The sequence below is a fragment of the Rhinatrema bivittatum genome, chromosome 5 (assembly GCF_901001135.1).
Source record: "Rhinatrema bivittatum chromosome 5, aRhiBiv1.1, whole genome shotgun sequence".
Lineage (NCBI taxonomy): Eukaryota > Metazoa > Chordata > Amphibia > Gymnophiona > Rhinatrematidae > Rhinatrema > Rhinatrema bivittatum.
The window spans coordinates 282,298,794-282,313,690 of NC_042619.1; the positions used below are offsets into that span (position 1 = coordinate 282,298,794).

At 43.2% G+C, this 14,897-nt stretch overlaps 1 protein-coding gene across 1 annotated transcript in view; it reads left to right on the plus strand.

The window, feature by feature from the left end:
- LOC115092432 (disintegrin and metalloproteinase domain-containing protein 26A-like) overlaps positions 1-14,897 on the plus strand; it is a 125,151-nt gene that overhangs the window by 32,388 nt on the left and 77,866 nt on the right. Inside the window, exon 2 of the mRNA XM_029603265.1 lies at positions 9,359-9,554. Within this exon, the coding sequence (XP_029459125.1) occupies positions 9,359-9,554 (196 nt within the window). The remainder of the gene's footprint in view (positions 1-9,358; positions 9,555-14,897) is intronic.

A 14,897-nucleotide genomic window follows, 5' to 3' on the forward strand; every position in this document is an offset into this window, starting at 1 on the left:
AATGTAATGAGTTATTGGCACATGGTTATCCAGCAAAACTTCTAAAAAAATGTTATAAGAGAGCTAGATTCTCTAATAGAGACCACTTATTGAATAGGTTAACAGGTAACGAGACCAGCAGGAACTCCCTGAATTTCATAACAAAGTATATGAGTTTGACACTGGGTCTAACTAAAATTCTAAAATCTCATCTGGGTATTCTTAAATTAATTCCTTGTTTCAAGGATAGTAACATTCTTACTTCATATGTAAGATCTAAGGAGATTATAAGTCCATCTTTTTTACCAGAAAAAAACATACAAGTTGTTAGAAATATAGAAGGTGGAAAACCAATCGGTCATTATCGTTGTGGGAAATGTTCATTTTGGAATCCGAAAGATTCCAAAATCTATACATTAATGGATTTCACCAATTGTAACTCTGAATATGTTGTATACGCTTTGGTTTGCCCCTGCAAGTTGGCATATGTGGGCAAAATGATCAGACCTTTATGAATAAGGTTAGCGGAACACAAGTGCTGTATTAAAACTAAAAGATTAGAGGCACCGTTGGTGACTCATTGCAGTGAGAAGCAACATAAGTTCAATGAACTTAAATGTTTAGTTCTGGAACAGATTAAAATGAATATAAGGGGAGGAGATAAGTAAAAAATATTAGTGCAGCAAGAAACTCGGTGGATTTATAAAGTACAGGTGTACAACCACACGGTTTAAATTTGGAGATCGATTGGTCTCCTTTCTATTAGAATTATGATGAGAAATAGTAAAAATTATTTAAGATCTATCCTGTAGCAATGATGGAATCAGTTTTGTAAAAACACAGTGGGTAGATTTTTAAAAACAGCGCGATCGCGTACTTTTGTTTGCGCAGCAGGCGCAAACAAAAGTACGCTGGATTTTATAAGATACGCGCATAGCCGCGCGTATCCTCTAAAATCCTGGATCGGCGCGCGCAAGGCTGCCGATTTTGGGCAGTCGGCGCGCGCCAAGCCGCACAGCCTGCCTCTGTTCCCTGTGAGGCCGCTCCGAAATCGGAGCGGCCTCGGAGGGAACTCTCTTTCGCCCTCCCCTCACCTTCCCCTCTCTTCCTCTACCTAACCCACCCCCCCGGCCCTATCTAAACCCCCCCCTTACCTTTGTCCGTAGATTTATGCCTGCAAGAAGCAGACGTAAATCTATGCGCACCAGCGGACTGCTGGCGCACCATCCTCCGACCCGGGGGCTGGTCCGGAGGCCTGGACCACGCCCCTGGGCCGGCGCACGCCCCCAGGCCCGCCCCCAAAATGCCGCGCCCCGCCCCCGAAACACAGCGTCATCGGGTCCTGCCCCCCCGACACGCCCCCTTCCAAAAACCCCGAGACCTATGCGTGTCCCGGGGCTCTGAGCGCGCCGGCAGCCTATGGAAAATAGCGCGCCGACGCGCAAGGCTCTGCTCGCGTAAATCCAGGCAGATTTACGCGAGCAAGGCTTTTAAAATCCTCCCGAGTAAGAACTGGTGAATAAGTCTCAGCGAACTGGATTATTTGGTGTCGTGTTTGAAAATCTTTTGATGAATAGGATTGGTCGACAATCCATATAAATACAAGGCACATGCACCAGCATTTTGGGCTTTAAATCACTATAGCGGTGGTTGCCGCATAGAAAGAAGGAATCGGATGTTCTATGCTGTGTCGTATAAAGTATGAATAGACTTCAGTAAAAATTAAAATTAATTTCAGAAATGCTATTCTAATCGAATCTTTATTTTGAACTTGTTATGATCGTGGACTCTTGGGCTGGCTGAGACTGTAGATGGTATGCTGTGGGAACCCATAGGAGGCGTCACAGAGGCGGCGCTGAAGATACTCCGGAGAAGACTTCACCACTGGAAGCCTGAGGTTCCCATTGGAAGAGCCCGTAGGGACCCAGGCCTCTTGGACGTAGGCAGGACCCTATGTGACCAAGAATCCGGGCAGTGTCCGGAGAGGTGGACGAAGAGGACGGTTGGGCCCAGGAGGCGGAAGAGTCTTCACCCTCAGAAGCCCGCGGCTCCCCTGGGAGGAGCCCGTGAGAGCCCAAGCCACTGGGACTTAGGAGAATCCTCGGGGCCAACGGGTACCGGATACCTGAGGTGGTGGAAGAAGCCGAAGTCGGAGGTCAGGAACGAAACCGGGTCAGAAGCCAGAAGTCAAAGAGCCAAACCAAAGCCAGGGGCAGAAGCTGAAGACAGAGTCGTGGGACGGAGCCGGGTCAGAAGCCAGGAATCAGAAGACAGAGTCAGAAGTCAAGGGTCAAGCTGAAACGGAATCGTGGACGGAGCCGGAGTCAGAAGCCAGGAATCAGAAGACACAGTTGAAAACGCAGGTCAAGCAGCAACTAGACCCTCTAAGGCAGAGGAACTTCGTTGCAAGGCAGGGACTTGACCAAGCTGCAGGGTTTAAATACCCTGCAGTGTCTGACATCATCCGGAGGCCATCCCCTTGATTTCCCGTGCTGGCCCCTTTAAGAGCCGAGCCCCCGTGCCTAGGGGGCAGGGCCCAGTGTGTTGGGTCGGCGGCGTCTCCCTCACGAAGGGAGAGCCGCGGTGGCAGCCATGTCGGGCCTGGACGGCTGAAGATGAGTCCGCGCGGGCCGGCCATGAGGTAGGAGGAGGGACCGGGGCACGGCCCAGTCCCATAACAGAACTAGAAATGCCTTGAGACAGCTTGACACGAAACATTGGCTAATGTCAGCGAATTTATGAAGCAGTTCTGTGGAAAGGAAGGATCAATGAATTACTGACACATTGGCACAGATAAGTTTTAAAAGCTTTTTGAAAATATCTGTTTTGAGTGGTATCAAGAAAAAAATGTGGGACTTATTTCAAGTTCAAGAAAGAAAGAACAAAGGCTTGTATGGATGAGCAATATGAAGTGATTTGAACCATTGGGGTCCTTCAATTTGGTTCCACAGTTTCTTAAAACAGTGTTTTTTGAAAGTAATTGATGAAATTGGATAGCATTTTTTAAGTAAATATCAATTTTAAAAGGACATTAAAAAATAGAAAATATAAAAAAGAAAAAAGAATTTTTTTCATGAATAAAATTTGAATTTGGTAGGATGGAGGTTTTTTTAAGCCCGATGATTACTTCACCCCACAATGCAGTATGTTCTGTAAGAACTAGCAGGAGGTTCTAAGTCTTTTTCCTCCTATTTTTTAAACATCTGGGTATGTTGACATTTTGAATTGGAAAAATCATTTTCTCTGGAGATTTTTGGTGTGTTGGATATTTTCTGCTCCACTTATATATCTTTTGGTTGAGTATATTCATTTATTTATTCAACATATCTTTCAAATCCATGGACTGCCTCAACACATCCTCTTGGACAGAGGAACACAGTTTATTGCAAGATACCGGAGAAATCTTTGTAAAAATTATGGAATACAATTGGATTTCTCATCAGCATATCATCCACAGACCAATGGATTGGGAGAACGAACCAATGTTCAAGACATTCCTGCGCTGCTATGCAAATCAATGCCAAGATAATTGGACTTCATTACTCCCTTGGGCAGAAATGTGCCACAATAACCATTGTAGACAGGTCACTGGGACATCACCCTTTTATGTGGTCTTCGGTCAATACCCTTGGATACCACTACCTATTGCTACACCCTCACCTTGCCCGGCAGTAGAATTAGCCTCCCAAAATTTGATGAACATATGGAAAGACATTTGCATCCATCTACAACAGGCCACAGCCAAAGCCAAGAAACAGGCAGACAAGAAGCGAAGACCCGCCCCGCAACTTCGACAAGTAGATCTAGTCTGGCTGAGTACCAGGAATCTCAGAATTCATATGCCCTCCTCAAAATTTGCTCCTCATTTTGTGGGACCTTGCCCAGTCAAGAAACAGATTGGAGAAGTCACATATAATTTAGGCTACTACCCTCACTATGGATTCAGAACATCTTCCATATTTCCTTCCTAAAACCAGCAATCTTATCCTGGTCATCAAGAAGGCCTATACAATGAGGTAGAGGAGGACTCACAATATGAGGCTGAGGAGATTCTAGACCAGGGGTGGGCAATTCCGGTCCTCGAGGGCTGCAAACCAGTCGGGTTTTCAGGATATCCTTAATGAATATGCATGAGAGAGACCTGCATACTCACTGCCTCAGTTGTATGTAAATCTATTTCATGCATATTCATTAGGGGTATCCTGAAAACCCAACTGGTTTGCAGCCCTCCAGGACCGGACTTGCCCACCCCTGTTCTAGACTGTATGAGAAAGGGCCAGTCATTTCAATACTTGATTTCTTGGAAAAATTTTGGACCAGAAGAAAATTCGTGGGAACCACTCAGAATATTCAAACACCCCAATTGATACGTGACTTCCACAGATGATTTCCCTCCAAACCCAAGCCTAAAGGGCAGAGGAGAGGACCTTATGGAGGGGGTACTGTTACAACACGCTTCTGTACCTCGAGTCTGAGAAATCCCCCCCAACTTCGTGCGGCTTCCTCCTGCTGTCGGCATGGCCGCATGCTGCAATGCGCTACCCAAAATTACTCGGCCAGGCTCCACCCCCCATACTGGCATCCCTGACAGACCAAGGTAATACTGACTGAGGGTGAACCATACAATAGGTTCCCTATATTCATACAATATTAACTACTTAAGAGAACCCATAAGACATATCACATAAATCTGTGTAAACATTTTATTATTATTCATGAGACCACACAATAAAAATTCTAACTAGACAGAAAGTACTATCTAGTTCAGTGATGGCTAACCTATGACACGCTTGTCAGAGGTGACATGCCGAGCCGTTTTTGCTGACACGCCTAGCGTTTCGGGACTATCGATTTTTTTTTTTTTTATTGGCTGTGCCGAGCCTTTTTTTTTTTTTTCCGGCTGCGCCAACCCTTTAAAATTAGTTTTTTAGTTTCCCTCCAGCCCCCCCCCCCCCCCAATGCCCCCGGGCGCAGGGAGGCGCAGCGACAGGCAGGGCCGTGGTGAGGCTCACTTCACCACAGCCCAAAGAAAAAGATCGTGTTGAACGCGCTGATGCTCCTCCTCCTTCCTGCCTGTTCGGCCCCGGAAGTAAACGTTGCCGGAGCCGCGTGGGCAGGAAGGAGGAGAAGCATCAGTGCGTGCAGAAGAGGAGCATCGCTTGCACTTACGGGCCGCCGCGAATCTCAAATCGCAGCGGCCCGAGAAGAGGAAGAAGCCCGGTAGGGCCGCTGCAGAGCCCATCCTGCGCGACCCGCGAAGAGGAGGCCCAGAGGTGAGAGAGAGGCTGAGGGTCTGTGTGTGTGCGCGCGTGTATGACATGAGTTGAGAGATTGTGTGTGAGAGTGAGGACCTGAATGTTTGCAGAGACTGCATGTGCTTGAGCAAGACAGCATGTGGGAGTGAGAGAGAGCCTGTGTGTGTGAGAGTTAGACAGCATGTGCCAGTGAGAGCCTGTGTGTGTGTGAGAGAGAGCATGTGACAGTGAGAGCCTGTGCTTGAGCAAGACAGCATGTGGGAGTGAGAGAGAGCCTGTGTGTGTGAGAGTTAGCATGTGCCAGTGAGAGCCTGTGTGTGTATGTGTGTGTGTGAGAGAGAGAGAGAAATGCATGTGAGAATGAGAACCTGACTGTGTGTTTGAGGGAAGAAGATGGAGAGAAAAGAAACAGAAAAAAAGACAATATAAAAGGAATTGGCAAAAAAAAAAAAAAATAAGAAAGGGAAGGTGGAAAAATAAGAAAGGGAAGGTGGAAAAAAAAAAGCCTGTGACCAATCAATTAGAAAACTAAGATCAGACAGCAAAGGTTAAAAAAAATATATATATTTTTAGTGATTGGCACATGTAATCTTTGGGAATGTGCAAGAATAGTAACATCCCCAATAGTCATGTGGCAGCAGTGACAGTGGCAGCAGAGGAATGAGAGAGGTTCCGAGGTTGCTTGCAAAAGAGAGGGGGGTCTGCCTTCAATGTGTGCATGTGAATGAATGGGACTCTGCCTGGGGGTGTATGTGTGTGAGAATGAATTGGTGCCTGCCTGGGGGTCTGTGTGTGTGAGAATGAATTGGTGCCTGCCTGGGGGTCTGTGTGTGTGACAATGAATTGGTGCCTGCCTGGAGGATGGAGCGGGAGTGGTGTGAAAATGAATGGGAGCCTGCCTGGGTGTGTGTGTTTGTGTGTATGTGAGGGAGCCAGTGAGTGTGAGAGCATGAGTGTGTATGAGAAAATCCAGGGAAGTAAGAGTTTGTGTGGGAGGGGGGGTGGAGGGGGAGAGAGTGTTTTAATTGAAGATTTAGCTGACGAAATTCAGCAACAAAAAAGTCACTAAGCAGGCAAGGTAAAGAATTATTTGTTTTTGCTTTATTAATAAATACAGTACATATATTAAAATTATAACTTGTTATTAATTAGAGCTACAAATATCACAATTATGGATTTTTCTAGAAGTGACACACCACCCGAGTTATGCTCGGCTTTTTTATGAATTTTGACACACTGAGCTCAAAAGGTTGGCCATCACTGATCTAGTTCAACATTCATCACATTCACACCATTCAATCATCACAGTAAAAACATCGCATTATTTAATATTCACAAATAATTGATTATATGTTCATCAGAAATGTACATGGACACACAGTACAATGAATCCCACTAAATTGTAAACAGTATCATATGCAAAAGTTTTAATTAATCTCAACAAAAATATTCTAATAAATCATATTCTCCAAGACTGATTATGGACCACTGGATCTATAATATATATCATCACTTAGAGGCTAACCCTTTCAATGAAAACTTTCAATCTCCAGCGTCCAGATAAAGATTTAGCACCGTCCACTGGACATTGAAAGTTTTCATTGAAAGGGTTAGCCTCTTAAGTGATGATATATATTATAGATCCAGTGGTCCATAATCAGTCTTGGAGAATATGATTTATTAGAATATTTTTGTTGAGATTAATTAAAACTTTTGCATATGATACTGTTTACAATTTAGTGGGATTCATTGTACTGTGTGTCCATGTACATTTCTGATGAACATATAATCAATTATTTGTGAATATTAAATAATGCGATGTTTTTACTGTGATGATTGAATGGTGTGAATGTGATGAATGTTGAACTAGATAGTACTTTCTGTCTAGTTAGAATTTTTATTGTGTGGTCTCATGAATAATAATAAAATGTTTACACAGATTTATGTGATATAAGTCTTATGGGTTCTCTTAAGTAGTCAATATCCCTGACAGACCGGCACAGAGCACGGGAAAAAAATGTGTATTTAAACCAGCTCCTCGGCACAGCAAGTGCCTCGGCTACAGGCTTGCTTGTGTTGGTGTGTTTCGTTGGTTACTGTTTCTCCTCGACTCAGATTGCTCTTTGGATTGCTGTCTCGCTGCCTGCCCTGAACCTGGACTGTTATTGGATTTGCTGTCTCGCAGCCAGCCCTGAACCTGGACTGTTATTGGATTTGCTGTCTCGCTGCCTGCACTGAACCTGGACTGTTATTTGGATTTGCTGTCTTGCTGCCTGTCCTGGACCTGGCCATTCCTCGCAGCGACTCTGCTTAAGATAGGCCATTACTCTATCATTGGTTTCCACAACACTGCTGGGAGGTAACACAGTCATGCAGAGAAACAAATTCTTTTGTGGCCCCACCTGTTGAGAATAGGCACACTGGAGGGTTAAGATTTGAATATTGCAGCTATGATGAGAAAGAGAAAACTTACCCAGAAAAAATGTTTTACATTAACCAGAACTTTATAATATCTTCCATTTTTATCTAGTTCAAACTAATATTCATGGTTTAGTAATCATGTTCCTTAAACTGGGCTATATGTATCTTATATATTTTAAAATGCCTTCAGATTTTTGTTGCATACTAAATAATTTTATCCCACAATCTTTATATTAAACCAAATTTTTTTTCGCATGATACCAAACCATGGAAAAAAGGACCATTATGTTAAGAACCAAACAGCATTCACTTAAATCCTTGTTCATATCATTGATTCATTAAACATTCAATTCAGTTCTGTTTATTTTAAAGGTTTTATGCTTTTTCAAAATAAAATCCTACTTAACTCAGCAAAAATCAACTTGTCCTGGCACAGGTATGTTTCAAAAAGCGCGGGCCTGATATTGAAATCACGTTTAGCACTAGATAGGCCAAGAAGAAGACCTTATCAGATTATCTTTTAGCTGGCCAATAGGTTAATCTGGGTGGTTTTACTTATCCGGTTAACTTAACTGGATAAAAAGCAATATTTATTTATTTATTTATTTAACATTTTTCTATACCGACCTTCATGGTTAAATACCATATCAGGACGGTTTACATCGAACAGGGATAAAAATAATTAGGTAAAGGAAGAGACAAAGTTACATTAAACGAGGACCGTGAACTTGGAAGCTTAGGTAGCTGGAAGAAAAGAGATAAAGTTAAGTTAAAGAAAAGAGAGAAATAACAAAATTCCGGACTAGAGATAGTTCAGAATAGAATTAGTCCACATGTTAGAGTTGGTATCCATGCTGTCCAGGAATCAGAGGAGGGGAGGTATAATTGTTCGTATAATATTCTGACTAAGTAGCACCTTGTCCGTGGATATTCAGCCATGCTGCTGAATATCCCTTGTAACTTAGCCAGGTAAACCATATCCGGCTAATAGGGTCATTTATCAAAATGCTACAAAGGCATGCGATTGCACCATAACATATGGTGTGATGCAAATCAGATAAAGAGGAGGAGTGGGCTGGGTTTTATGAAGCTGTATTGCACAGCTTTAATATTGATTTTAGCTATACCTTTTTCAGTAGTGTTAAGCTGAGTGAGAGAGAGAGAAAGAGAGAGTCTGTCTAGCTGTGATACCCTTACCCTAGGTAGGTATTTATATCTCTATGGGAGGCCCACCTAGTAACTCGAGGTGAGGTTTAGGTATTCGGGTAGGGGATTAGGGGCCACTTTAACATTCAATGTGAGTCGTACGAACAGAACAATGCTCTCTTGTGAAGATTTGATGACCTTCGGAGTGAGGAAACTCACTCAAAGATGAGATTTGTGCAATGTTCTCTCAACCTAGCTTGATGGACTCTCAACCTGGGTAACATATTGGGGTGGCGAGAGGAGCTCCATGCATAGGTCTGTTTATTCAAACTAACCCATTGTTTCAGATAGAAAAATTTGCACAGAAAAAAACATGAACAATCTCTGGTTACTTTTTCTAGGGGCAGTAATCAAAAGAAAAGTCACATCTCACTGGTAAAAGCACCCATGGAGTTTGCACTAATGCAGGTTTTGGGCAGTTTTGATTATTGCCAAGAGAATGACTATATTTCTCTAATGTGATAATATTATTTATCCTCACTTTTGCTTATTTCCAGTTTATTAAAAAAGGCCAGCCGTGCAGAATACCAGTTAGTGAGTGTGATCTTGCTGAGTATTGCAATGGGTCATCAATCGTTTGTCCTCCTGATGTCTATTCTCAAGATGGGACTCCATGCAATGATGGTCAGTCCATCTGCTATCAAAACAATTGCTATGATCCTAACAGACATTGTCGAAAAATATTTGGCAAAAGTAAGCAATACTTAACTATTTTTTCATTTCTTTATCATATTCCTTTATTCCTTTTATTTTGTATGAGGGTAATTTTGAAACATCTTGCATATCTTATGTAGCAAATACTCACATAGGGGTACATTTTCAAAAACAGCGCGCGCGCGCGAACAAAAGTACGCTGGATTTTATAAGATCTGTGCGTAGCCGCGCGTATCTTATAAAATCCGGGGTCGGCGCGCGCTGCCTGTTCCCTGCCTGTTCCCTCCGAGGCCGCTCTGAAATCAGAGCAGCCTTAGAGGGAACTTTCCTTCCACCTCCCTTCCCCTTCCCCTCCCTTCCCCTACCTAACCCACCCCCCCCCCGGCCCTATCTAACCCCCCCTACCTTTGTCGGCAGATTTACGCCTGCCCGAAGCAGGCGTAAATCTGCGCACACCAGCGGGCTGCTGGCGTGCCATCACCCGGCCCGGGGGCTGGTCTGGAGGCCTCGCCACGCCCCCGGGCCGGCACCACGCCCCTAGACCCGCCCCGAACCGCCCCCTGACCCCGGACATGCCCCCAGACACGCTCCCTCCCGCCCCTTTTTACCTACGCGTGTCCCGGGGCTATGTGCGCGCCGGCGGCCTATGCAAAATAGGCGCGCCAGCGCGCGAGTGCCCTGTGCGCGTAAATCCGGCTGGATTTACGCGCGCAGGGCTTTTAAAATGTGGCCCATAAGTTATACCAGTTTTCAAAGCTTTAAAAATTATCCCACCAAATCTGCTTTGCACAAGTTACACCTGCTATTTGGTACACATAAAACTTTCCAGAAAATGTAATCACAAAAGGTCAAATTTTACAAAGTATTATGGTACGTTTAACACTGGCGCATGGTTACACAGTGCCCAGAGACACTGTCATTTTATAACATATGCACGTCTATGCGTGCATGATATAAAAGAGGCTGCCGCCTCTACCACATAAGTGGGGGGACTTTAATAGAAATGCATGCTGACACAATTACTAGTTAAACTGCTTCATTCCCAGTTCACCCAGGCAAGGGATAGGACTTATTAACCCCCCTATTTAAATAGCCTTCCTTTTCTCCTTTTAATCCCGACCGTTAAAACCCTGCTGACATTCCTATCATTTTTTGTTTAAGGACTTACACGCCATCCATAGCAGAAGTAAAGTTATGTGGTAGGGGACCCCGGCACGTGCTTGTGCATATAAGTTTTTATGCTCTGGTTTCATTTATAAATCCAGGAATACCCATGCCTCGCCCATACCATGGTTATTCCCTGCCCCTTGTTTGGGCTTTTTCATTTGTACGCATGCCGGGAGATCTGCGCATACTTGGGCACCTTTAAAATCTGCTCGGTGCACACCAGCCTGATATACCAACATATTTCCAGGTTTTGGCATGTGTCAGACTTCTAAAATTCACTTAAAATTCACCTATATATGCGTAAATTGAAACCATTCCCCCAACTCTGCCCCAGCATGCTTCCGTCTGAGTAAACTTACTCATAAATGTGACATAGACACATAAAAATACTGATGTATCAGGCTAGCAATTGTGTAAAAGGCCACCTGCAGAAGTTCCTTTGAAAATTGCCCTCTGTATGTACATAGTAACAAAGTAGTTGTTGGCAGAGAAAGACCAGTTGGTGCCTCTAATCTACTCAGTTATTTTTGTCTATGCTGAAAGGATATATCCTAGCTACCAGTCATAAAAGCTTGGCTGCTTGTACAATATCAAATCTTTCCAAGTCAGTTTTTGTTTTCTTTCTTATTGCAAATAGTTGTGATGGCGAAACCGAACGACGGTATATAAAACTCGATAAATAAATACAATCAATACATTGGTTCTCTACCATTCTGAATAGATGAGCTTAGAAAATCCTATATGTAATCTAACACCTAGTTCTTTCTCCCATGTCATAACACCAAGTTATAATAATATGCAGTTTTTGTCTTTTTTGTTACTGCATATTAAAGTGCTGATGTCACAATACTAGACCTCCCAGTCATCCAGAGACCCCACCCACACCATATAGAGGACAATTTTCAAAACCATTTGGGAAGGTAAATAGTGAGCTGAAATTGCCCCTCTCAGTGTGACTAAAAGTACATATTGTATGTATATCCTTATCAAATGGAAAAATACCCACACAAAAAAAATATCAACTTTTAAAGTGAAAGTATGTGAATTTTGTCCCAATGCAGGCAGTTTCAAAATTGCCCCCATATTGTATGGTTAAGCTTACTAGAGAATTAACTTTCTATGATAATTTTCTGCTAGTGAGAGAAAGGATCAGGTGATTTGGGGGAGGGGATGTGTTTAGGAAGTTGACTTGAGGGAAGGTTAGCCTAGAGGGGATTGACTAAGAACCTGAGGGTTAAGAAAGGATGAGGTGGGAAGGGGGATTACCAATGGTTTCTGGGCTTTTGCTTGTTTGTAATAATGTATAGCATTAGAATTTCTTGCTGAAATTTAAGAGCAGTGTGGTGTCCCACTATGTTTCAGAAATGAGGACAAATGTTTAAGATTGAGCTAACACATGCAGCTTACAGTGAGTGTAGTTACTCTCATCTTCCCAGAACTAAATCATGCAACTTGCATATATCTTACACAGGTAAGAAGATACAAAAATATGAAAACATGGCACTGAATAAATTAAACAAACAACTAGCTACATTTTATCATCTAACTCACAATAATAAAAAAAGATAATGTACATGAAAACTGTGAGCCCAATATTGAAACGGCAGCTAGCCAGATAAGTGCTATTTATCCGGCTATTTGGCAGCTGCTGAATATCTGGGTAAACTCAGGGGCCTCTAGATAGTGAGAGAGAAATAATCATTAATATTAATATTCTTAAAAGTTCAGATAATTCTAATAAAATACTTGAAGGATATCAAATACCTTTCAAATTACTAACTAATTGAGTTGCTGCGGCTCAATGCAAGAAGAAACAGCATCTAAGATGACAATTGCAAGGTGCATTAAAGTGTCTGTTTCAGCCATAATCTAGTTGAAAGGAAATTACATTCAGTCACACTCCATTAGGGCACAACTGACCTCATTGACGGAACTGAGTGCTATAAATCCTATAGAACTTTAAACAACAGCTTCTTGAGCATTATTGCACACGTTCATTAAGTACTATGAGGTCAATATTCATAACCGTTTAAATGGATATCTCATAAGTTATCCATCTAAATAGCAATTTACCCATCTACTTCACAAGATAGCCATGTAATTCCAAGTTATCCAAGCAACTGATAAATTATCCAACTCCAGTTTATCCATTTAAATGTTTAGTTTTGAATCTTGACCTCCTCGAGTTGAATATATCCACCAAAGAAATAAATGGGGGGAGGGGGAATCATTTGAGAAGGGTGCTTATTGCTCTTCCCCCTTATTGAGTGGCCCGGAGAGCTCCCTACCATCACAGCTCATCTGAAATGGGGCTGATGTCATCCCAGTGATGGGGCTATAATTGCCAGCATGCAATGGTGAAACCGTTTGAGATGGATGCCTGTTGCTCTGCCCCCTTATTGAGTGGCCCTGAGAGCTCCCTACCATCTCAACTAATCTGAAGTGTTGCTGATATCATCCCAGCAATGGGGCTATAATTGCCAGCATGCAGCAGTGTGCAGCCCCCAGCTTGTGTCGCTGAAGCCATGTGCCAAAGGGGCATGACCCTAGGAAAAGAAATTGCTGTTGTTGAAGAGATTGGCAAGAAAAGGAAGGGGAACACTGTTTTAACCAAGGCAAAGTCAATTCCAGTAAGAGGCCCCTTGGATAACCAGTTGGTGCAGTTGAATGGTAGTGTATTTGCTGATTTAAGTGAAGAGACTATTGAGACATCCTTGAGCTCCAGAGTTTCCCCACTTTTATCCATTTTCATTGGGGAAGATAAGAAAATGTACTCTTGGCTTAGGAGTATCTGGATCTGCATGTTTGCCATCTAATGAATCTCCAAACTGACATTTAAGTCATGAAGATCATTCCCCTTTCAACCTGATAAATCAAAATCTTGGCACTAACATTTCTCCATCTGTTAGTGAACATGCCCATGAAATTGCAAGGCTTTTGATACCAGAGGCTGTCAGATCTTGGTGGAGCTGATGTAGGAAAGCTTGTGCCTAAATCTGAAGATGTGACTCAGACATATGGAAGGTGCTCACGTGTGCTGAAGCTTCCCTAGCCAGTATTGCTACCTGACTTTGCCCATATTGGGCCAGATATTCGTACCTACGCATGGGCATAGATTTGTGCACGCAACCCAGCACGCACAAATCTACGTCCGATTTTATAACATGTGCACGCAACCGCGCACATGTTATAAAATCCTGGGTCGGTGCACGCAAAGGGGTGCACACTTGTGCACCTTGTGCGCGCCGAGCCCTAGGGGAGCCCTCATGGCTTTCCCAGTTCCCTCTGAGGCCACTCCGAAATTGGAGCGACCTCGGAGGGAACTTTCCTTCCGCTCCCCCACCTTCCCCTCCCTTCCCCTATCTAACCCACCACCCAGCCTTACCTAAACCCACCCCTACCTTAATTTTTTTATTTACACCTGCCTTCGGGCAGGCGTAGGTTGCGCGCATCGGCCGAGTGCTGGCGCGCGATCCCCCGGCCCAGCAGCAGTGGAGAGGCCTCTGGCCATGCCCACGCCCCTCCCATTTTTTCAAGCCCCCGGGACTTACACGCGTCCCAGGGCTTGGGCGCATCACCGGGACTATGCAAAATAGGCTTGGCGCACGCAGGAGCGGGTTTTCGGGGTTACGCGTGTAATATACTTGTATAACCCTTTTAAAATTTGCCCCATTCTGTTGCAGTTTCCAACAAGTTGTCTGACTTAGATTAGGGGGGGACATAAAATAATTTCTATACTATGTCATACTTTGTTTCTACATTGAGATCAACTATGGCTAGTGGTATTAAGGATAAATTGCTATTATATTGTAAATGTGAGTCTTTAGAAAATATGTTGAGGACTAGGAATTTACATTTATTAAATTTTCCTAAAACAAGATGGGTATCACCTATTGAATTACTTAAAATGTTTTTTTCTGAGTCAGACAAGGATATGGTGCTCAGACAGTATTTCAGGTACAAGAATGATTTTTTTTTTTGTGGTCAGAAGATCCAGATCTTCCCTGACATTGCTAAAGAAACTCAATTGAGAAGGAAGATATTTTTTAGTTTATTTGGGGGCTTTCTTCTTTTTAAAGTTCCTGTATAAATGAATCATTGTACATCATGGGAACAAGTTCATTTTTGTTGATCCTGTCCATTTAAAGACCTTTATTTCTGATAAAGTTATGAATGCCGGGTAATAGATGGTATATTGGAATTGTTAGGAATTTA